The sequence below is a fragment of the Prionailurus bengalensis genome, chromosome C1 (assembly GCF_016509475.1).
Source record: "Prionailurus bengalensis isolate Pbe53 chromosome C1, Fcat_Pben_1.1_paternal_pri, whole genome shotgun sequence".
NCBI classification, from domain to species: Eukaryota; Metazoa; Chordata; class Mammalia; order Carnivora; family Felidae; genus Prionailurus; species Prionailurus bengalensis.
This window is the reverse complement of record NC_057345.1, coordinates 36879167-36903694: the sequence shown is the minus strand read 5'-3', so window position 1 is coordinate 36903694 and position 24528 is coordinate 36879167. Positions and strand designations below refer to the sequence as shown.

The window sequence follows — 24528 nt, the reverse complement described above, 5'->3', positions numbered from 1 at the left end:
TGCTGGCTGTCAAGCCAAGAAATTGCAGCTTTGCAGGCTAAGCACTGGACTGTGAGCCTGGGTCTGGGTCCCAACCTTGGGTCTGTTCTGACTGGGTTTCACTCCCTTGGTCCTGCTCTTTGGAACTTTCTCTAGACAGCAATGGGAGCCATGGCAAGTTCTAGATCAGGGAAGTGCCTAGAAGTCACAACTCACAGAATAGTCAAGTTGACAGGTATACCATGGACCTCATCACATCTAACCCTTTCAGTTTGTAGATGAGAAAACTGAAGTCCAGAAAGGAGAAGCAACTTGCCCAGCATCACACAGCAAGCCAGTGGCAAAACCAGGACTTGAACCCAGGTCACCAGCCTCTTTGTTTGGGGCTCCTTCTCCTCTGCTGCAGTCTGGGATATCATCTGGGGGACTGAGCTGGAGGAGAATAGCTGGAGGCAGAAGGCTACCAGGAGGCTAGAGCCCCGCCTAGACCAGAGATCACAAGGTCAAGCAGTCAGAAATGTTTATTGGGCCCTTTCACCCTGTGCCCCATCTTGGGCCAATGTGAGGAGTCCATGTATTGAGTACCCACACAGAGGAATGACAAAGAAAAGGAATGTGGTGGGCCTCAGGGAGGAGGAGACATGAGGCAGATATGGTATTCATGAAAAGGGGCATCAGGAGCAGACTTGGATGAGGATGAAGAAGGCCTCCGGGAGAAGGAGTGGCCAGTCACTTGGGTCCACTGTGGTTCTTGGCCAAGGTCTCCACTTCTTTCATGAACCGGAGACACAGCTCCTCTTCCCATGGAAGAGCAATGCACTGCACAGCCACAGGAAGTCCCACAGATCCTTGTATCGCCTGCTCAGAGAGAGGGTCAGTGGACTTAGAGCCTGCTTTCTGCTCACAGGTCCCTCGCCCAGCCTTCCTTACCACCCATATGCATTAGTCCAAACATCTCATCACCAGTCTATACTAAGGCAGAGATGCCCTGGAGCTCAGAGTTCCAGGCTTCCTCAACTCTCAGGGAAACCTGGAAAACCTATTCTGACTGTATCGGTCTACAGTTCGCCAGGGCTAAGATGTAAAACTTGCTCCCCATGCACAGAACTGACTGTAATCATAAAATATAAAACTGTTAATTAAAAAAAAAATTTTTTAAGGGGCCACCTGGGTGGCTCAGTTGCTTAAACATCCAACTTCAGCTCAGGTGATGATCTTGTGGTTAGTGAGTTCAAGCCCCGCGTCAGGCTCTGTGCTGACAGTTCAGAGCCTGGAGCCTGCTTCAGATTCTGTGTGTGTCTCTCTCTCTCCACCCCTCTCCCACTTGAATTCTCTCTCTCTCTCTCTCTCTCTCTCTCTCTCAAAAATAAACATTAAGTTTTTTTAATAAAAAGATTTAACTTTTTTTAAAAAATACAAAACTGAGTATCCACCTAATGTTCTCAGCAGAGGAAATAAGAATGTGCAAATCCCTGATCTAGAGCCTAGTCATACTTCTGCAGTGAAGGGGGTACTTGGGCCTCAAACACAGACTTAGGAACGTGGGGACTGATCCTAAGTCCTGCCATGAAATTCACACATAGGAATTCAAACGTGTTTTCATTGTTTTATGAAAGCCCTTATTTGCCTTTGCTCTGGAGCCAGGTCAAGTGGCTTCAAGTCCTGGCTCCTCCACTTCAGCTGTGTGTGGCACTGGTCAAGTCTCTTAACCTGTGTGTGCCTGCATTTCCTCATTTGTAAAACCTCACGGGACAGTTACGGGATTTAATGATTTACTATATATACAGCACTTCTTAAACAGCTCCTGGAACAGAGTAAGAGCTCAAGACACATTAGGTAGTATCCTTATTGTTATTTTCTCAGAATTCAGGTCAGCAGTTCCACTGGGTAACTCTAGCAATAAAATCAATTTCCAAAAAAGTAAGTTGCTTAATGTCTGACTCAGACACATGCATACCTTTCAGAGTCAGTCTCTCTCTCCCTCTCTTTCTCCCTGTCACCCAAGACAGGCTTGTCATTTTAGACCGTGCATTAAATAGGCCCATGGAAATATTTCCTTCTGTGAAGCTACCTCGGAATCAGTGATATAGTAGCATGTATTGTACACGTCCTGTATACAAAGCCTTGTGCTAATTGCTTCACTGTTTTTCAGTGGAAACTTTAGGACAACCCTGCAAAGCAGATATTTTAATTCCTATTTTCCTGGCAAAGAAACTGAGGCTCAGAGAGGAGCAGTGTCCAATCCAGTTACATACTAAGCTCCTCACCAGGGAAATTTGCCCCCCTCTTCCTGCCTCTGGGATCGACTTTTCCTAGGAAAGTGTCAAGAAGACCAGTGGTTTTGTTAAGTATTCTCCCACGACAGGGACAGAGGTGGACTTGGAGATAAAACGGTGTGTCCTCCAAGATGAGATAACACTGTAGCAGAAGTGATAAAGGATAAACACTAGGAATGGCTGGCCCCACCCTGCCCCAATTTGCCCGACTGGGATTGAGGCAAGAATCAGTCCTGGCTTGTGCCGCTGGGGGAAAGGCATGGGGAGGGAAACTGACCCTCTGGAAATTTTTGTCGGTACTATCTCTGTAGTATCCCGTGTAGAAGGCCAGTTCCTCCTCGTCCTGCGGCGTCACAGTGGTGACCGGCACAACACCAGCAGGGAAGTTCAGGATGTTGTACAGGCCCATGTAGGAGGCAATATCTGTAGGAAGGTCCAGGCAAGCCCAGAAAATCATCAGCCGACAAGACTGAGGTGGGGAAGAATGCTGGGTGAGCGCCCCCTCAGGGTCCTCCTTGGAACTGTAGCACTCTGGGCTTGCGCGGCGCTGGGAGTACACCTGACAACTGTCTCTCGCTCACCCCACGGTGGAGGGAAAGAGAGAACGGACGCTGCGGAGGCCTTACTCAGTGCCAGGCCCCGTGCTGGCCTCTTTCCACTGCTGATTCCTTGAGTCCTCTCCACCCCTGGGAAGTGGAGAGTACTCTTTCCTGTGTTCAAATGTGGAACCCGAGGGGGTAGACAGGTTAGGTGGTTTTCCACAGGCCACACAGCTGGTGGGTGACAGAGGAGTCAGCCCATGCCTGCAGTACACTGGGCTCCAAGATGGCCCAGGTGTGCAGGGCCACCCTGAGTTAAAAGGCAGCTCCCCTCTGCAACAGCCACCTGCATGTAGGGAGTGACTGTCAAAGAGGCAGCGGTGACAACAGAGGACATCAGTGCAGGGCTAGGTATGGGATGTGCCTTTGGGCAGCCACTGTCGGGGGACCCGGGGCAGAGCAGTCCTGGCTTGAGGTGGGTTTTCATTCTGCACTGAGAACACCTCTGAGACCTGTACCTGTGCTGGGCAGGGGCCCCAGCAATGTCTCAGACACTGCCCTGTGCTGAGGCTGCATCTCAGGGGGGCTAGGCCAAAGCCACCTTTTGAAGTGAGGCAGCAGAAAGCATGTTACGAGTGAATGGATATGCTAAGTGAAAGAAGCCAGACAGAAAAGCCTTATTCCTTCGGATTCCATTTATATGAAATCCTAGAAAAGGCAAAATTATAGTGACAGCGGATCAGTGGTTGCAGGATGTAAGGGTAGAGTGAACTGCAAAGAGACATCAGGGAGATTTGGTGGGTGATGAAAACATTCTATTTTTTTTTTATTTTTTTTAATGTTTATTTATTTTTGAGAGAGACAGAGCACGGGCAGGGGAGGGGCAGAGAAAGAGGGAGATGCAGAATCCAAAGCAGGCTCCAGGCTCTGAGCTGTCAACACAGAGCCCGACGTAGGGCTCGAACTCCCAAATGGCAAGATCACGACCTGAGCTGAAGTCGGACACTTAACTGACTGAGCCACCCAGGCGCCCCAAAATATTCTATACTTTTATCATGGTGGTGGTTATACAGCTATATTTATTTGTTAAAATTTATCAAATTACACTCTGAAAATCGGTGAGTTTCATTGCATGTAAATTGTATTTCAGGGGTGCCCGGATGGCTCAGTCAGTTGAGCGTCCGACCCTTGATTTCGGCTCAGGACACGATTTCATGTTTCAGTTCCTGAGATTGAGCCCCGAGTCGGGCTGACAGCATGCAGCCGGCTTGGGATTCTTGCTCTCCCTCTCTCTCTGACCTTCCCTTGCTTGCACTCTCTCTCTCTCAAAATAAATAGATAAACTAAAAAAAAAAATGTTTAAAAAAATTTGAATGGGAGGGGCACCTGGGTGGCTCAGTGGGTTAAGCATCTGAACTCTTGGTTTTGGCTCAGGTCATGATCTCATGGTTTGTTCCTTAGTTTGAGCCCTTGTGTCTGGCTCTGCGTTTGGCTCTGTGCTGATAGCGCAGCTTTTTCTCTCTCCCTCTCTGCCCCTCCCCCACATGCATGTGCTCACGCGCGCGCTCTCTCTCTCTCTCTCTCTCAAAAGGTAAAATAAATAAACTTTAAAAAAATGAAAAATATAAATAAATAAAAGGTAATGGGAAAACTTGGGAGTGTCTGCTAACAGGTACAGGGTTTCCTTTCAGGGTAATGGAAATGGAATTAGATAGTGGTGGTGTTTGCACCACACACTAAATATACTAAAAACCACTGAATTGTACACTGTAAAATAGTGAATTTTTGTCATCTGAATTTTATCTCAATTTAAGACATTGCTTTAAATACTGAATGGTGACAGAGGTCAAGGCCTCAGAGGCTGTGGCAGGACTCTGAAGTCCTGGACTCTGGGTCTCAACTCCACTAAGACCTGGTGTCCTCTCACCTGTTCCTATCTCAGAATAGCATATATGGAAGGCGGGGTCCATAGCTGGCATCAGCAGCACGTCCAGGTCCAGGGACCTCCACTTGGCTATGAACTTTTGCTGATATTCCTGCAGGGATAGTGGGGTATGGGAGGGGCAAGACCAGCAGAGGTCACTATTTGCAGGACAAGGTCAGGGGCTGCCAGGCCAAGTCCTGTTAAAGATCAGGAAGAATCCCCAGGCTGTAAGATACAGACTAAGCTATCTGGGGAGGGTCAGGGCCTTCCCAGGGGCTGAGGTAAAGGGATGGCAAGGGGAATCTCAAGCTGCAGTCATTTGGGAACAACATATCATCCTGGCCCCCAAGGAAATGGACTAAATTAACCTCCTGGGTCACCAAGCCTCCCCATTTGAGTTTAACCAGGCCTCCCCTGCAGGCTGGGACAGAGCTCTACTCCCTGTCTGGCTACTCCTGTCACCACCCAGGCCTCTGCTGCCCCTGTTCCAGCAGTCCCTTGTCTCTTCAGGCACACGTCACCTGCACTGCTGCGTGCTGCTCCCACAGTTTCTTGGGAGTCCTGGGGGAATAAGGAAGATTCAGAATTCCAAAGGTCAGCATGGGATTTTATACAAAATGGGGACATTACAGCCAAGAGCTAGAGCCTAGTCTCAGTGCAGGCTACAAATCAGCTGATGGGCTGGGATGACCCTTGTCTTATTTGCTGTCCAAAATACCTTGCCTACTCAACGTTCCCAAGAGTACACACCCTCTGGTTGATGCCCTCCCCCCGCCACCATCACCAGCCACAGAGACTCACAGCCTCCCCCCAGAACCACGGGTTCTTCCCCTAACCTGTGAGGTCCCCCAGTCAGCCCTCAGGCTGACCATTTCCAACCTTAACCCCAACCCCAGCCCAAACCCAACCTCAGATTAGGCCCAACTTTTACCCTAAGCTAATTCTAGCCAGAACTCAGAGCTTAACTCCAAATCAAACCTCAGGCCCAAAGTAGCCCCAATCCCAACCCCACTCAAAAGTCTAAATTTAACTAGTGTCAGACATGACCCAAAAACCTAATTATATCCCAAAGTCTAAATAGCCCTCACCCTCAGTGGATGCCAACTCTAGCCACATGACCCTCACTCAACTCCCCTACCCCATGGAAGATGCTTGTGAGCTTGACCCGAGGAGACTAGCACTCACCCCACTCCACGAATCTCTTCACAAGTGTGGCTAGCTCGGGGTTCCTAGAGGAAGAAACCCATTCAGAAACCACAGGGCAACACCAGCCTTCCCAGGATGGGGGTCCAAGAAGAGCAACTCTGCTCAGCACACTATCATGGAAGCTTCTACTCCTCCACAAGCCCTGAGCCCCCTCTTGGCCCCCACTCCCTCTCTGAAAAGGCTTCCTCTTTTTGAGATGCACTCCTCTCTCTGAAAGCACCCCTCTCTTTTGGTCCCCATCAGCCCTTTTGGTTCCTCTTCTCTAAGCCCCCACTACTCTATGGGCCCCATCCTCCTCTCTGAGTCCTTCTCCTCCCTGGGCTCCTCCCCTCCTGAATGCCTCCCCACCTTGGTCCCATACTCACTGTGTACTTCAGGATCCAGGCCAAGAAACACTTGAGTAGATCTGGCAGGCGGAGCCAGTTGACCATTCCCTTTATGCAGGGGTCCACAATGTCCCCCTCACTGAGGAACCACAGACACATATCTAGTCAGTTACAGCCTTTCAGCCATTGACTGGCTCCCATACCCACCCAACTCCCATTCCAGAGGCAGGCCATGGAAGGAGGTCAGACCCAAAGAAACTCTTCTGTTTCCACCACCACCACCCTGGAACCATGCATGATGAAGAAGGAGCCCAAACAGCTGACTTGCCATTTAAGGTCACACAATTAACCAGAGGCACCCCACCAACCCAGGCCTGCAGTCTCTTCCTAAGGCACAGGTTGCTGCCAGCCCCACCCCCAACCCTGTTTTCACCATGCCCCATGTCAGAATCCTGACAAACATACAGCTTCTCCAGAAGGGTGGCCCCTCCATCAGCAAACAGACCCCCCTCGAACAGGTGTTTGACAGCATACTTTATATGGGGGATAGAGAAGGGGATGACCTGAGAGACAGAGGCTGAGTCAGGGCCTGGGGCTCCTCCCACCCTGCCTGGTATTCTCTTTGCATCCTTCAGGATTTAAAGAGAGGATACCAAATCGCCACTCATCTCCATCCACTCCAACCCCTCTGCTGCCATGCCCAGCCCTTCACCCTACACAGAGATGCCATGGCACTCAGGCAGCCCTGCCTGCTTCACTGGGATCCTGCCCCATGCTGAGTGCTTCACATATGTGAGCTCATTTAATCTGCACAGCTGCCCTATGTGGTAGAAAACTGAGGCTCCAGGTGGTTAAGAGACTGGCCCAAGACCACATAGTACACATGTGGCCAACCAGCAGTTCTCAAAGGGGAGACAGGACCAGGACAAGACATTGGAGGGAGGCAGGGGCTGGGGAGGGAAATGATTTTGGGGACATAGTTCTCCTTACAGCCATTTGATGGAGAAACCAAATCTATAGGAATTATAGGAATGAATCCCTGGTCCCCACCACTGAAGGGGGAGGATGCAAAATCTTGATGCCTTCCTCACAGGGTGGGGCCCACCCTGCCCCCACCTGCACCCATCAGTCTTTTCCAGGAAGCCTAGGGGAAACACAGTGATGTTAGCAGCTCAAACTCAGATATAACTTCCTTTCTCTCCAAGAATGGCCCAGCCCAGTCTCCTCGCCAGTCTGGCTTCCCTCCCCATCCAGGGGTAAGCAAGCCTACCTGATGTCCCGCATCCTGGAGCAGCCTGGAGGTGAGCCTCACGGCCCTGGCCATGCTAGGAGATGGCTGGGTGAAGCCATCTGTTTCACAGAAGCCAATTCGAAGGCGCTGGTTACTGGAGTATACCTGGGGGCAAGAGGGGCTGGGTGGGGCTCTCAGGAGAGACTACACCTCTTTAAGACTTAAGACTTGTAGGCTGGGACCTTGGAACACAGCTGTTTTCAACCCAGGGGAATCTACAGAGGCTCCCCAAGAGCTCCCTGGAGACTCTCTACATACTTTGCAGGCTCTAGGTCCTCTGGAGAAACTCCTGGAAGAACAAATGGATGAGGACATGATGATTGGGTGGATGGAGTGGATAGGTAGATAAATGGTAGATAGATTCATGAATGAGTGGGAGGGTGTATGTATGAGATGGTGAATGGGTGGGTGGGCAGAGGGTTGAATGGATAGATGGGTGGTTGGGAGAATGGATGATTGGAATTGAGTGGGTGGGCAGTTAAGTAAGTAGATGAATAGACACAAAGATCTTTAAGCTAAAAAAAACAGCCAGGAGACAATGGAGATGGAAAGATCAGTAGAGACAAATAATAGATGACAGAAAATGATCACAGGTTAATTATACTAGGATGTTAGTAGGGAATCAGATGAGTAGACATTGAATGAATGGTAGAGACTCTCCCTATGGAGAGGGTTCTGGAGCAGACAGGGCTGGAGTCAAAGCTTACCTCTTCCAGTTACTATCTATGTGATCATAAGCAAGTTATTTCATTTCCCCTCAGTTTCCTCGCCCATAAATTGAGAAGCACAATGCTCATTCTATATAGTGAATATTAGGATGAACTACAAAGAGCCTGAACATAGTAGGTACCAATAAATTTTGTTGAATGAACTACTGAATAAATGAAGGCTGCCAGCCTGGAGAAATCTTCAGGTGTAACCTCTTTATTATACCACTGAGGAGACTGGGGCCTAGAGAAGAGATGTGACTTGGCTAAGGTTACCTAGGGGACTAACAGCCTCGTTTAACCAGATACCAGACTCTCTAAACCATATCTGCTGAGTGTATGTCTGTGTGTGTCGGGTATGTGATGATGAAGTCCCTCTCTGGGGGCAGTATTGGCTATGACTCCAAGTAGCTGAGAGGCCAAAGCAGCTGGTGTCGAGCAGGGGTAGGATGTAAACATGACTGAGTATAGAGGCTTCTTGGTCACTGTACCATGGGCTGGGAAAGGAGGTCTCCACAGAAGATGGTCAGATGGTAGACAGGTCAATGAGGAATGGGGGAAGGGAGAGGTGGCCTGTTCCCCAACCCAGCTCACCTCCTCCCTGAAGGGCATAAAAGGCACAGTAGGGTCCAGTCGGTGCATGTCTTCACTTAGCAGGGCTCGCAGACACAGGGCCAGGCTCTCCACATCCCGGGCCATGGGGCCAGCCACTGTAGTCACTGAACACAGAAGAGGCAGATTCCTCTCACCCTTTCTGCTCTGGGGACCCCCACTGCCTGGCCTCAGAGGGTGGAGCTCAGGACCGTGATCAGGGTTAAAGGGCCCTGGGGCCAACCTGGGCCAGGGGTTGAGGACAGGTAGCGTTGGCACACCAGACAAAGTAGCTCTGATGCCTGAAAGAAGAATCTCATCTGGGGCCAAACATCTAAAGACCAGTAGGAGAGATTAAAGCTAGATAGTAGGAAGCACTTCTCATTGGACTAGGGGAGGCCTGGTGGGATTCATTCTTTACCATTAGTGGGGCTAATCTGTCTCAGATAGGGGCTGAGTGAAACGTCCTTGGGAGGAAGGCTGGCAAGTGTATCTTTGAATGGGTATGGACACAAGCACAGACAGGAGCTTACCTGATATCTTGCCTTTGACAGCACTGGAAACTCCAGAGAGGCTGCAAAACCCCCACCCAGAGTCCACCTCAGCACTTGAAGGGAAGGGCCTGAGTGCCCAGGCCTTAGCACCCAGCCAAGCACTCCCCCAGGGCCCAACACCCAGGAAGATGAGCTGCTTCAATCCTCCCATGACCCTGATGCCCACAGCATTAAGTCTGATCTTTTTGACTTCAAGGCTCTGGAGTATCAACTCACAGCTTCCCCATTCTTGCCGTTCGACACACACATATTACTCCAGGCAAAGTAGGCTGTTCACAGTTTACAGCCTTCTAGGTTCTACACCATCCCTGCATGTCCATCCTTTAAAACAAAGCTCAGATTCTGCCTCCTCCAGGAAGCCTTCCTTTCCCTTGCCCTGCCTCTGAAAGTTTAAAGTCTAGGCTTTTAATAAATCTCTGCTGAAGAAAATGTCAGCTTCATCTTGTGAGTTCTGACAAGCTTTGACACTCTCTTAGAGCTCCAATCACTTTCTGACTAATCCATCTGCATGTTTAAGAGCACAGCAGTGGGGGAGGGGGACAGGGACTGGGTCTGAGAGTGTTCTGTGTCCCCAGTACAGGGGCCACCACAGTGTAGGTTCTCATGGTGGGGCTGAGATACGTAGATGAATGAACAGAGGCAGATATGGATGGATAAACAGATAGCTAGATGACTGGATAGATGGGGAGATAAATGGATGGATAGATGGATGGATGGATGGATGGATGAACAAATGGAAGGAAGGATGTATATATGATTGTCAAGGGCTGAGATAGGTGTCCTTTTGCTTACTGATATAGCCCAAATAACTAGTACAGTGTCAGTGACGGAAGAAACACTCAATATATTTGTTAGATAAATTAAATGGTGGGTGAATAGTGAAATTGATTGATGGGATGATGACTGCATAGGTGGATGAATGGACAAAGGATGGATAGATGGAAAAACGGTTGGATCAATGAATGACTAAGGGAACAGGGAGGTAGATGGATAGATGTAAAGATGAATGAATTAATGAACAAATGAATTAATGAGTGAGTGGAAGGTCTATTCTGCCACCTGTACCAAACATGGTGTGTTTATCTGGGGCTGAAGCAGGAGTTATTTGAAGCCCTCCTGTCTTTAGCCACTTTCACTAGTACTGAGCTAAGTGAATAAGAGTTGAGGGGCCTGCTTGGCACTACTCCCCCCACACCTCTGTTCCCCTACACTGGGCTGAGTCTACCCCTCCCCCCCCGCCCCCCAGCACCAAGTACCTGAGGCGGTATCCTGTGGTCCTGAAGCCACAGATACCACAAAAGCTGGCTGGCACGCGGATGCTGCCAGCAGTGTCAGTACCCATGCCCAGGATGGAACCTCCTTTTGCCAGCAGGGCTCCCTCACCCCCTGAGGAGCCCCCTGGTGTCTTCTTTAAGTTCAGAGGGTTCAGAGTCTGTCCATAGATGGGGTTGCTGCAATCAAAACTGAGGGAAGCAGAAGAAAAGGGGCTAGGAGGTGAAAGTTTAACTGGGGAGACACCCCCCCATTTAGAGACTGATCCCCCCAGGAATCAACCCCAGGGCTTCTTTGGCTCCCAAACTCCTCCCTGGGGCTGAGTCTCCCAGTCTCCCTTACAGCTGAGGTGAGGGCCTACTGCCACAGGAAAGACCAAGAGTGGACACCAACCACAACTCCTAACTTAAGGACAGGAGCCCACAGCCCTGCTGTCAGAATTGGGAGCAGCTTCCTCACAAAAGTAGGTACACTAAGTGCTGAGGGAGAGGAGAGAGAACAGGGGATAAGAAAAACAATTAGAGAGAGAAACTGGGATAAACACAGAGATAAAACTCTTCAGAACCTCAGAGTCTGAGGGCCTGTAGAGACTATGGAGTCCACCCAGACACTATAAGATGAGGAAGCTGAGGCTCAGAGGGCAGAAAAGACTTGCCCAAGAACCTTGATCCTCGAGATCTGCTTGACTGGCCCCCACCTCACCTTCTTCTCTGAGTTGGGATTTTGTGTTGCTGTCAGTCCTGAGCCCAGCCCCAAACCCAGCCCCTGCCTACACACTTCAGAGACCTGTACAGTGTCTGAGGGATGTTGGTCTTAACAAAGGGAATAGCTCCTTGAGCCTTGAGCACTTGCACAATGACCCCATCCTTGGCCGCTGGCTTCTCCAGGAACTGGGTCAGACCACATGTAGAATCATGGCCCTGCAAGAAAGTGACATTAACTCCAGCCCATAGGGGCCAGGATGCAACCATCCAATGGACAGACTCTCCTCCTTACTCTGCTCCCACTCACACACGTTGTCATGGCCTCAGACATGCACGCTGTACCCTTAGGAGAGCTCACAAGTAGCAGAAGAATATGGTGGGCAAGAGCTGGGTTCAGATCCTAACTGGCCACTTTCTAGTTCTGCATCCTTGATTAAGTAGCTTGCCCAATGTCACACAGTCAGATGCTCACAGGCTCAGTGGCATATGGGCACACACACAGACATGTACACATGTGAACGTACACCTCCCAGCTCACCTTGCAGTCATAGGGGTCCTTGAGGCTGACAGGGACCCCATAAAGAAGGCCTCTCTCAGTCTTCCTAAGCTTCTTCAATGCCTGCAGTTGCTCCTCACACTCACCCAGGAAATCCGTCAGGCAATTCACCTCCTGGTGTACCTTCAGTGCCTGAGCAACATTGAGGGAGACCAGATAAGGGGCTCAGGGTGAGGCCAGGTATGGGGCACTCAGTCACACCAGCCCCTCCCACCACCCCAACTCAGAGCAGGATAGAAATGGCAGATGACAGTGGCATGCACCCCTTCCCAAGCTAGCTGCAGCACCACGATGTTACACCGGACATCCACCTCCTCTGAGTAGGACAACAGGTGCTAGCCCCCACCCCACTCCTGACCCAGACCCCCACCTCCTCTAAGTAGCTACACAGGACGCTCTCCACACTGAGTTCTTCATCCTGCAGCTTCTGGACCAGTGTCTCCAGGGGCAGCTCCAGGATGGGCTTGGGGTCCAGGGATGGCTCCTGTGGAGATGGGAGGACAGAGGTCAATGACTGATCCACTCCAGTGCACTCCTACACACTCAGCATCACATCCCCACACTCCACTGGATACACAGTTGCACACACAGCCATGTGTTCAGCACATGCTCCTGTGCTTCTCCTTTAGCATGAAGAACATTTCCTGATCTGTCTCTAGGTTGGCATGAAAGCCCTACAGGGCACAGTTGTTTCCTCTGCCTCTGCCTCTCCAGTGCCCATCCTGAGGCCTGGCACAGAGGAGAGCCTGCCCCCTCATCTTGCTACCCAAAAGGGGCACAAGTGCAGTGAGAGTGACTCTATATGCACGTTTTGGAACTCAGGGGTTATGGAACTGAGGCTCATCTCTGTATGGTTTGCCTTCACAGGGCACCCTGGCATCCCACCTTTCCTTCCTATCCAGCCCTCCCACTTCTGGTGATCTGACCTGGGAAAGGGCAAGATCCAGCATGAGTGTCAGGAGATCTGGCACCCAGCCTTGACCACACACAGGACTGTTCAGCTGGGTAACCCAGGATTGATCCCTTCCCCTCCCATGGCTCAGGTCTCTCCAAAGAAGAAAGGACTAGAAGCCAATCATGATTTACCCAGCTACTCCCCTCAGAGTATGAGGGGAGGAGTGACACCAGCCCCTCAGGACTCTTATCAGAGGCAAGTGTGATAAGACAAGGACCTAGCACACAGCAGGCACTCAGGAAGGTGAAATAGTCTTTCTTTGTCCTCCTGGGCCCCAGCTGAGACCCTGATGCCTACAAGCTGGAGTGGGGGCTGGGTGGGAAGACAGCACAGTGGGCCTTTCTTGGTCCTGGAGAGGGGAGGTGGCAGACAAGGGGATTTCCCCGGAGGTTAGTGCTCAAGGCTTCTTGGTTGTTAAATCTCTTGGTTTCTTCTTAGTCCCCATCTTACTCTCCTCAGTAGCATCTGACTCTTAGGCACTTTCCTTCTGGAAATTCTCTGTGCCCTCAACTCTCCTGGCTTCCTCCTGCCCCTGGGTGGCTCTTTCTCAGTCTCCTCTGCCCCTCTTCCCTCCTGTAAATAAATGTTAGTGCTCCTCAGGACTTGGCCTCCTCTCTCCCTACCTACCCACCCTCCCTGGGTGACTTCAGCAGCCAGATGTGTCCCAAGGATGCCCTGATTACCCTGTGACTACAGCCCAGGACTATTTCCTGCCATGCCTCAGACCCACTTACTGACCCACATATCCACAGGCACCCCAGGATTCATTGTTTTAATACCAAATCTGTTCATCATGAAATTCCCAAGTGATGATGCTCATGTCAGAGCAATAGTCCTCAGAATCATCCCGGGTCACTCCCTCACATCCCAGTTCTGATGATAGTCATAATAGCTAATTTCAATCACATGGAAGATGTGTTATTACACTTAATATGTTCTAGGCCAAATTCCAAGCATTTTACATATAATAGCTCATGTCGCTCCTTATAACAACCCAAGGAGGGAGGGCATACTATTTTTTCATTTTACAGTAGAAAAGACACTGAGGCACAGAGCTACTTGCCAAGGACACATAAGCCATAAGTGGCAGAGCCTGGATCCACACCAGTCTGGCCCCAGTGACCATTCTCTTACCCACAAGTACTGCCGATAGGTGGTTCTGCCTCCTTCATATCTCCCACCTCTGACTCACCAGACTCCTTGCCTAGAACTTTGTCAGTTTTCTCAACAGCCTCCTCACTGGCCTCCCTGACTCTAGTCTTTACCCCTCCAGCTCAACCACTTCACTACAGCCTAGGTGATCCTTTTCAGATGCTGTGACACCATAGGTCCCAATTGCCCTCAGTATAAAGTTGTAAAACCATTCTCCTCAGTACGGTTTACAGGGCTTTCACCATAAATGTATAATGTGTGTTACAAACCAAGATTCACGTGTACTGACTGCTTACTGTGTGGCTGGCAACCATGTTAAGCACTTTGCTTGCACCATTTCATTAAATCCTCACAAAATCCCTTGGATAGGTGCTTTCATTATCAATATTTCTACTTCACCAACAAGGGAAACATAGGTTAATTCTGTGGCCCAAAGTCATAAAAGTGGAGAGACTTAAGGTCTACACCACCCTCTAATGGCTCCTGGGGAAGGAAGCTTTTATGATGAAGCACCTCCTGGGTGCCAGGCACTGTACGAGGCCCTTTCCCTGCCTGGATCCCTGTAGGCCCATTTCACCAGCCTCCTGTTTCCCTGCCCTACTTCTGTATTCTGCTGCTCTAGCCACACTGCACATTCCCTCCACTCTCTGTGCCATTTTGTCATCTTGTGTCTCGGCTTGGAATTCCAGGCCCAGACCTGGATGCCTCTAGAATAGGGTGGGCATTTGGCTATAATGCACCTCTACAGCCGCACTGTGGCTGAAATACTGAAATCCTCCTGAGTCACTTAGCAAAAAGCCACTCCCATGAGTACTCCACCACCCCCGGCTGCCCTAGCCCCTGCCATGGGATTCCACCTTCTCTTCACATCACAGCAGGTAAAAGGTTAATGCCCAGCCCAGCAGTGACCCTCTAGGCATAGTCTCTGATTCCCTCAAGGACTGTGCTCATCCCTTGCCCTGCGGCCCCCAGCCCTAAGGAGCCCCAGTAGGGCCCGCCGAGGACCATCGCAGCACACACTGACCCACAGGCACCCACCAAAACTGCATGCCCATCCTGACTCCTACATATCTACCTGGAGAGGTGGCCCCCTTGGTGGCACCCTGGTCGGCAAGTGCCCGATGTCCATCTGGACCCATGAGGCTAGTGCTCCCCTGCAGTTGTCCCCACATGGCCACTTGTAAAAATGGCAGCCTCTCAGGGAGCTGGGGAGAGGTGCGAAGAGCAGGCAGAGGGCACTAATGGGGGCCACTGGAGGTGGCTGCTGGGACTGCTCTTCTGCCAGTATGGCAGACGCTCCAATGACTTGGTGGGATGGGTGGGGCTCTCAAGGGTCCAGCAACATGTTCACCAACTTGGTTGAGTGCCACTTCCACCTAACAGAACAAATTCACTGAAACTCACTAAACGCCCACTCAGCAAGGACATTAGTTTTATTATTACTCAAGTGAGAGCTTTCATTTATATGGCGCTTGTTAGGGGTGCCTGAGTGGCTCAGTAGGTTAAGCCTCCAGCTTCAGCTCAGGTCATGATCTCACAGTTCGTGAGTTTGAGCCCCGCATCAGGCTCTCTGCTGTCAGCTCAGAGCCCCCTTCGGATCCTCTGTCTCCCTCTTTCTCTGCCCCTCCTGGGCTCTTGTGTGAGTTTTATCTCTCTAAAAACCTGTGTGCCAGGTGCCACTGTAAACACTTATGAACTTGCTTGAGTACTATAACTATAATCATCACCCCATTGTGGAGATGAGTATGTTAAGGCACAGAGGAATTATTTGAAGTGTACACACCCAAGGAACATTGTTGATATTGATGGATAATATCTGCTTAAGGAGACTACAAATCACCTAACGACTCTCAGTTTATTGGGAGAGCTTTGAAAGATAGGGACATCTTCCAAAGATGATAGCTACATCAAAAGATCCCCACAGTTCTCTAAAAATTAACAATTTACTTGGAAATTATTAGGATAATTTGATGAAAGAACTGAGTCTTAACTTATATCATTTTCAAGTTGTTTTAACATATGCTTTGGTTTAGAACAAATCCCCTTCTTGCCAGGTCACACAGCTCCATGGACATCTGGCCTTCTCCACACTTAACTGCTGCTGCCTCCTATTGTGGTTTGAAAATCAAAGAAAATATAAAGTTGTTAGTAAATTGATATAGTATTAATATTTCCAAATGGTTGTTAAGTATGTTTACTAACATAAAAACCCTCAGCCCTTAGGGTGGCTAATTTCCCCCTGAGGTGACCAGAACTTCCTAGCCAGCAGCCAGCAGCCAGCATCCATGGGCAGCTTGTCTACTCCAGCTGACTAGGAGTATTTTTTCTCTGTGGTCTACATGAACACTGTCTTCTCTCAGGCTTTTCTCTCTCTGGTACTGCCTTTCCTCGTCCTTCCTGCTTTTGGAAAACTCCTACACATTCTGTAAGGCTCAGCTCCAACACCACCTCTCTGGGAAGCCTTCCCCACCCAGCCCTGTCCAGATGGTGCAAAGCCCTTCCTGCCGAGTCCCACAGCTCCACAGGCATCTGGCCTTCACCACACTCAGACCAGGAGCATCCTTAAGGCAAGTCTAAGTCAGATGTCAGATTCATCTTTATTATGAATCTGTCCCCAGGGTCCAGCAAAAGGCAAGACCCAGAGGAGCCCTCTGTAAAATTTTGCTAAGCTGAACTGAATTGCATTAGTTTGAACCCTGCCAGGGTGTGACCTATTATGTTTCAGCCTCCCACCTCCCTGGGACATAAAGCTGGATGCCTGAGGCCTTGACGGTATCCCTGGGTTTGCTTTGCTGGGGAGAGAATAAGGTACTGTGAGCCAAGAGGCCTGTAGCCTCGGGGGGAAGCTGGAGACACCATGGGTGATCTCACCCCACACCCCTTCCACTCCTCCAGCCAACCAGACACACACACCCCCGGGTACCCAGCCCAGTAGCCCCATATCCCAGATGCCCACCTATATACCAACCAGATGCCCAGACGCACACAGAACCAGGTGTCCTCACACATCATACACCCATGTACATGCCCAACCAAACATTCAAAACCAAACCAGCCACACATATCTAGATGTATATGCTCCAACCAGTAACACAACTCATACACACCCAGCCAGGCACACACAGCACAAGCACATAACCAAACACAAGGAGCAACACAGCCAAGCATACACTTGACCAGTACACAATAAAACCACAGCAGGAGACACACATAAGCAGGCTCTGGTGTGTGCAATAAAGGAACCCAAACCCACCACCACACACTGATGGTGCACACACACACACACACATACACAGGAATCCTCTCCATCATGCTGATTCACCACAGCAACCCCATTAGCCCAGATTTCCTCCTCATCAACCAGGGAGGGGCAGCTACTCTCTGGGGGCAGATTGATTTATCCAACTAATTAGCCCCAATTAATATTAATACACATTCTCAGGAACTGCAGCAGCTCGGGCAGAGAAGCTGCCCCTTGGGGCCATCAATCACCATCTAGGGGACGGCAGAGGACACTCAGGAACTCCAGAGCATGGGGACGGCACCTCAGGCACTATCCACAACCCCCACTCCCGGGGCTCCCAGAGAGTCAGCCACCATCAACCAAAGTTGGGGACCCTAAGATACCACCCTTTGTAGGGTAGTTGGGGAGCCCAGAAAGGGGCTGTCACATCCTCCAGGCCCCACAGCAGAGTCCAGGAACAGTGCAAGGTCAGTGGCCTCTCCTTCCCACCCTGCTCTCTTCCACCCTAGGCAGGTTCTGCTCCAACACCCATATCTCAGTCCCTTCACCCAGCCACAACTGCACCAGTGCCTTGAAATGTCACCACCTAAGCTGTCAAAAGCCCCTTTTAAGACACATAGCTTTGGGGCAACTGGATGGCTCAGTTAGGCATCCAACTCTTGGTTTCAGCTCAGGTCATGATCTCACAGTTCTGTGAGTTCGAGCCCTACATCAGGCTCTGTGCTGGCAGTGCGGAGCCTGCTTGGGATTCTCGCTCTTTCCCTTGCTCTCTGCCCCTCCCCCACTCATGCTGTCTCTTTCTCAAAACAAACAAAGAAATAGACTGTAAAAAGAAAAAAAAAAGACACATGGCTTCCTGGGAGGATCCCATCTCCAATGACCACCCTGCGCTTTGCATCTATCAGGTGCTGTCAAACATCTGCAGAACTCAGTGGGGTGGGGATGGGAGAGAGACTATGTAGACCAGGGTTCCTGACACAGGGGCTGGTACTTAGGGGCTGGAAGAGACCTGAAGGAGACCTCCTGCCTCCAACTGCTTCCATCAATTTATCTTATTTCAACAAATAGCTCAAGAGAACACCCACCATGTTACTGAGTCTTGTGTGGGCACTGGGAGAACAATGAAAACACACTGCCCCCGACCTCAGTGGTCTCAAAGGACATGGATGGAGTAGGAACTGACAGCAGTACAAAAAGCCACCATGGTGGGGTGCCTGGGTGGCGCAGTCGGTTAAGCGTCCGACTTCAGCCAGGTCACCATCTCACGGTCCGTGAGTTCGAGCCCCGCATCAGGCTCTGGGCTGACGGCTCAGAGCCTGGAGCCTGCTTCCGATTCTGTGTCTCCCTCTCTCTCTGCCCCTCCCCCGTTCATGCTCTGTCTCTCTCTGTCCCAAAAATAAATAAACGTTGAAAAAAAAATTTTTTTTAAATAAAAAACAAAAAGCCAGCATGGGAAGAGCTAGGGGTGGGGGACTGTCCTCTCTCCCCCATTGCCCCAGGCTCCTTGTCTTCTGAAAGAGACAGAGTAAGGGTCCTGAGGTGGAATCCACCTATTGGGATGGAGGGCTGGGGGCCTCACGTATAGGTATCCACCCACCTGCTGCCGGAGACGCTTTGCCAGTGCCTCCATCTGCTGCAAAGCTACCACTCTACGCCTCTGTGCCCTGGGGATCTTGTTCCTTGCTGGAGTATGCTGCCAGAAGAACAGAGCAGCCCCCAGCAGGGCCAGCAGGAGTAGAACCAGCATGGAGTAAAACAGCCAAGCTACCCCGGGCATCGTGGAACCTGTGTGGATACAGCAACTGCCTCCTCAAGAACACCAGCTGCTTATTCTCCAGCTAAATGCTAGAGCGCCCTCCCACATCTGAGGCCACAGGGGGCAGGGGGCAGGGGCCACTCCGGGCCCTACAGGTGGTAGAATTCAAACTCCTCCCACCTAGTTCTTATACCACCTTTTGTCCTGGGGACAAGAGCCCTCCTGGCTCAAGCAACACAGAGGAATAGGCCTTGGCAGAGACAAGCCTGGAGAGGAGCCCAAGCGTGCGGGTCGGCAGGTGACCAGACTCTGGTCAGATGTCCTCACATCCTTCTCCCCCATCCCACCTCTCAAACATGGCACCAAAACCATCGTCTAACCCAGGCCAGTTCTTAATGGAGTTGCCTCTGAGATTTCCTGCTGCTTCCAGGATAACCGCCAACCCCCCTTAAAGTGGTTCACAGGCTACATAGAAGTGGACTGAGCAGGTTCACTCTGGAGGATGTCTGGGGAGCAGGCGGAGAAGAAAGGAGGAACCCTGGGGGAGCAGGCAGGGCTCCAAAGGCATCAGCCTGAGGGGAGATGGTGCAAGGAAGTGAGGACAGAGGCAGGCAGGTGTAGCCTCACCTCTGCCTCTGTTCCCCTAGCTGGGCCCTTACTGCTGACTCCAACACAAGGCCACATTCCTTGTGACTCCAGCCTCCTCAGGCAATTGGTTCTCCCTCCTGAACTCATCTCCCATCTTCTCTTTGTTCCAGGAGCTCCCTACAGGCAAAGGAAGCAGTGGAGAGGAGGATTGAGAGGCAAGGAGGTGCAAACGATGGGAAGATATGGGGCCCCAGAGCAGGAAGGATTGGTTTGGGAGCCCTTTGGCTCTTCTTGGATGTTTTGGCCCAGTCCTGTCTCAGATGGGAAACAGGAGCAATCCATCACAACTGAGGCTGCCAGTCCTTGGGATTAGGAGAATGATAGCTCCACCCTCAAGACCAGGAAGTTAGAAGCAGAATTGGTGGCGGGGGGGGGGGGGGGGGGGGGGTAGGGGGAGAGCAGGGGGGGTGCCTGGATGGCTCAGTACGTTGAGCAACCAACTTTGGCTCAGGTCCTGATCCCCAGCCCCATGTCAGGCTCCCTCCAACACCAGGAATCACACTTGCTCTGCTGTGATGTGTCAGGCTCACTGCTGTCTGCGTGGAGCCCGCTTCAGGATCCTCTGTCCCCCATCTCTGCCCCTCTGATCTCAAAAATAAACATTAAGAAAATTAAAAAGGATTGGCGGGAAGGAGATGGGTTTGTGGTTAATAATGTTGAGTCTGAGCACCCGGGGGCTGCCCAGAGCCAGATGTGTAGTTTGCAACTGACCTGTCACGACCCAAAAGGTAACCCCAAGGTCATCCGCCTTCTGACACTCTGCGTCTGCTCCAACGGGTCTCTGGAACTAGCCCCATTCATTGGCAAACTCCCCGTGTCCTTCCTCCTTTTTTCTGACCATTTCCTTCCCCCATAACCAGGACTCCCTCACTGAACCCTGGCTCTGCAGATGGCTCAGCTCCCCCAGGCCATCTGACACCTGCACTCCTTTACAGCACCCTGAACCTTGCTACATCACCCTTTCTAAAGTTGTACCCCTTTATTAGCATATCACCCCATTTTATTTCTTCATTGCACTTACCATTAGCTGAAATTATCTTGTTTACTTATTCCTTGCCTTCCTCCATAGAAAGTAAGTTCCATGAAAGCAAGGACCTTGTCAGCCCTTTTCAAAGTGCCTGGCACAGGGTAGGTGCTTGGTAATACTTCTTAAATGGACAAATGATGGCCAGGTTGAGCCCTCCATTCCCACCTTTATCTCTATGTGTCTCTGCTGGCTCCTTCCTAGCAGAATTTAACTTGCTTAAGTCTCTCCCATCTTTAAAAAAAAAGAGTCTCTCTGATTTATAGCCTTCACAGCTGCTGCTCTTATGTCTTTCCTCCCCTTCCCACCTAAGCTTCTCAAGTTTTCTGCACCTTGCTGCCTTTGCTTCACCTTTGCTCTCCTGTGCCCAACCCATCTTGGCTTATGCCAAAATCATCCTAACCATCTCTTTGATGTTGAATCAGCAGCATTTGAAGTCCTCAGCCCCATACTTCTTTAAATATGGTCATTCTTTGGCTTGTGTGACAATGCAGTTCTTGGCTTAAATGTCAATTCCTGCAGGAAGCATTCATACAGGTGCACGCGCACACACACACACACACACAGGCCGGAGCAGGTCCCACTTGGTTTACTCTCATAAAATAAATAAGAGGGGCACCTGGGTGGCTCAGCCAGTTAAGCGTCTGACTTCAGCTCAAGTCATGATCTCACGGTTTGTGAGTTCGAGCCCTGTGTTGAGCTCTGTGCTGACAGCCTGGGGCCTGCCTCGGATTCTGTGTCTCCCACTCTCTGCCCCTCTCCCACTCATTCTCTCTCTCTCTCTCTCTCCCCCTCCCCCCTCTCTCAAAAATAAACATCAAAATGGGGTGCCTGGGTGGCTTAGCCAGTTAAGTGTCCAACTTCAGCTCAGGTCATGGTGTCACAGTTCATGAGTTCAAGCCCCGTGTTGAGCTCTCTGCTAACAGCTCAGAGCCTGGGGCCTCCTTCAGATTCTGTGTCTCCCTCTCTCTCTGCCCCTCCCCTGCTCATGCTCTCTCTCTCTCTCTCTCTCTCTCTCGAAAATAAACATTAAATGTTTTTTAAATAAACACTAAAAAGTTTCTAAATAAATAATAAAGCATTGATTCTGCATTATTGCACTTCTAACAAGAGTTTTTGTGTAATTATGCATTTGATGTCTCTTTGCTGGTAGAACAAAAGTTCCATGCAGGCAGTGACCATTTCTGATTGTTTACCCTGAGTATACTGTGGGAAGCATCCAAAATGTTTAGTGGGTGGAGGGAAGGATGAAGGGGTAGGCCGATGGGTGAAGTGAATGGAGGAGGAGTTTCAGAAAGCCACAGGTGGAATATAGACTGGGAGTTATTTGTCTTAATGAGCACTAATGAAGGTCATGGTGGTGGATAAGATGAACATGAAGGGAGAAAGCCTGAGGGCAGGGATTGGCTGGGAGGTTTCCTGTTGGGGACAAGAGAAGGAAGTAGTCAGGTGGGCAAAATGGGTTCACTAATAATGAGTCATCCAAACCTCCATTCAACAAGCCTTTACCAGGTACCTGCTGAGTACCAGGCACCATGGTGGGTGCTGGACACACAAGAGCAAACCCCACATGCCCTGACCCCGAGCGACCTAAGACACACAGGTCACCACTCCCAAACTTATGTGTGGGAAACTGGGGGAAGGAGCAGGGGGCAGTCCATACTGGCTGGAAGGCTCAGGACTTGATTATGTGGCTGTCTCTTAAGGGTGCAGCAGGTCAGATTGCCCTGGCAAGTGGCCTGCAGTGATACATCCCAGAGTCCTTCCTCAGCCCTGATCTGATCAATATATTTATTGGTGACTTCGAAGTTAAGGAGGTCTTGTGCTCAGACTTGTGGATGGGCAAGTTGAGAGAGCAGAAAGAGTGACCAACAGAATCCCAAAGGCTCTCAGGGCACCTGGGTGGCTCAGCTGGTTAAGCTTCTGACTCTTGATTTCATCTCAGGTCATGATCTCGCAGTTCCTGAGTTCAAGCCCCATGCCAGTGCAGAGCCTCTCTCCCCCACTCTCTGACCTTTCCCCCGCCTCAAAATAAACTTAAAAAAAGAAAATCCCAAAGGCTCTCAATAGGCTGGAGCCCTGGGATGACCTAAAAGATGATGCCTTAACAGGGACAAATAACAGGTATACTAAGTGTTCTAAACTCCAATATCACAACCCCAGGGAGAGGAAGGGAAGGTGGAAAGGGACATGACAGACCTCCTGTCAATCTACCTTAGCAGAGGAGCACAGCGCATGGACCTTGCTTCTGTCTCCAGTGTTTGTGGTCACCTAGCCCAGAACTTGCCACCCTGAGGGTGTGTCGTCCATGTTCTTGGAATTGTGTTACAAAAGCAGAAAGTACATGAAGTTTGGAGTTGGCATGTGGCTTCAAGTCTCTCTAAGTCTTTGGCCCTGGACAAAGTAGCAACCCTTTCTAAACTTGTTACTCCACCTATAAAATGGAAGTAAGAATTCCCATCTTTTTCCAATGGGATAATAGGTTATCAACTCCACAGCCTAACAGATGTTGGAATCTATTAAGACATGGAGTGCTTCAGAGTATGAACAGGAGCACAAAGAAGCCCTTCCCACTCAGCCTGCCAGTTGTAAAGTCTACCCTCACCTCAGATAAGTGGGAGACCTGTAGGTGGAAATGTGAAGTAGAGCATTCCAGGAACAGCAAGTACAGTGAGCAACAGGTGTGGAGGTGGAGGTGTGCAAAGTGTCCCAAGCACCACCTGAGGCCTACATGGTTAGGATGTGGATGGGAAGGAGACTTGCCAGGTCAGGCAAGACCATATAGGTCACAGCCAGAAGTCTGAACACAAGTGATACTAAAGGTTTCAGACATAATAAGATTTGTGTTTAGAAAGGTCACCCAGGAGCATCTGGGTGGCACAGTTGGTTAAGCGTCCAACTCTTGATCTCGGCTCAGGTCATGATCTCCCTGTTCATGAGTTCGAGCCCCATATTGGGCTCTGCACTGATGGTGTGGAGCCTGCTTGGGATTCTGTCTCTCCTCTCTGACCATCCCCTGCCTTTGCTCTCTCTTTCTTTCTCTCTAAAGAAATAAACTTAAAAAAAAATTTTTTTTAAAAGAAAGAAAGGTCACCCAACTGCCATATGAAGGACAATTGGAGAAGACCAGTCTGGACCTGGGGAGAGGGGAGAAGGCTGAGAAAAGACAGTAGCCATGTGGTGCCCAGGGTCTTGAGGCTGTTGGACTGGTGGTCAGATAGGAAGGAGGAGGTGGCTGGCTTATGCTGTCACTCCTCCATGCCTCAGCATCATGGGGCATCAGGAAGAGCTCTCTGCCAAGGCTCTGACACAGAGTAACCCAGGTTTTGATGCTAATTCCCTTACTTCTAGCTGTAGACCTTTCTGTAAAAGGGGACAAAGATGCCCACCACAGGGTTAATAGGAAGATTAAATGACATGATGACTATAAAGTGCCCAGAAAGTAGATGGTTCATAGTAGGTATATGGTAAGTATCATTCAGACTGCCCTTCTCTCTTTTTCCTGATCAAAAGTCACCATAGCACTCCATGCATTAAATATTCAGGGTCTTCACCACCATACCCGTCTGCCTCTCTTCCTCCTTTCTTTCAACAAACACCCCCCAGAATGTGAGCTCTAGGAGGACAAGAATCTAGTATGTCTCACTAGTCCCTGCAGTGCCAGCACCCAGTACACTGCTTGGTCCCTAGGAGACGCTCACTTGATATTCACTGAATTAAGCACCTTATAAGTGCCATTCCACATGCCAAGAAGATAATGGTGAGCAAGACAACGTGCAGCTTTCAGGAAGCTTGTTTGAGTGGAGGAGACAAAAAACCACCAT

At 50.3% G+C, this 24528-nt stretch overlaps 1 protein-coding gene across 1 annotated transcript; it reads right to left on the bottom strand.

Annotated features, from left to right (window-relative positions):
• Window positions 1-708: 708 nt before the first annotated feature.
• On the bottom strand, window positions 709-19053 carry LOC122479393 (fatty-acid amide hydrolase 1-like). Its single transcript, XM_043573336.1, has 16 exons — window positions 18874-19053; window positions 12296-12409; window positions 11908-12057; window positions 11452-11585; window positions 10650-10856; window positions 9373-9413; window positions 8843-8967; window positions 7406-7646; window positions 6904-6956; window positions 6684-6813; window positions 6290-6411; window positions 5904-5947; window positions 5240-5279; window positions 4722-4830; window positions 2533-2678; window positions 709-837 (listed from the first exon to the last, which is right to left on the bottom strand). The coding sequence occupies exons 1-16, from the start codon at window positions 19051-19053 to the stop codon at window positions 709-711; spliced, it is 1965 nt and encodes a 654-aa protein (XP_043429271.1).
• Window positions 19054-24528: the final 5475 nt, after the last annotated feature.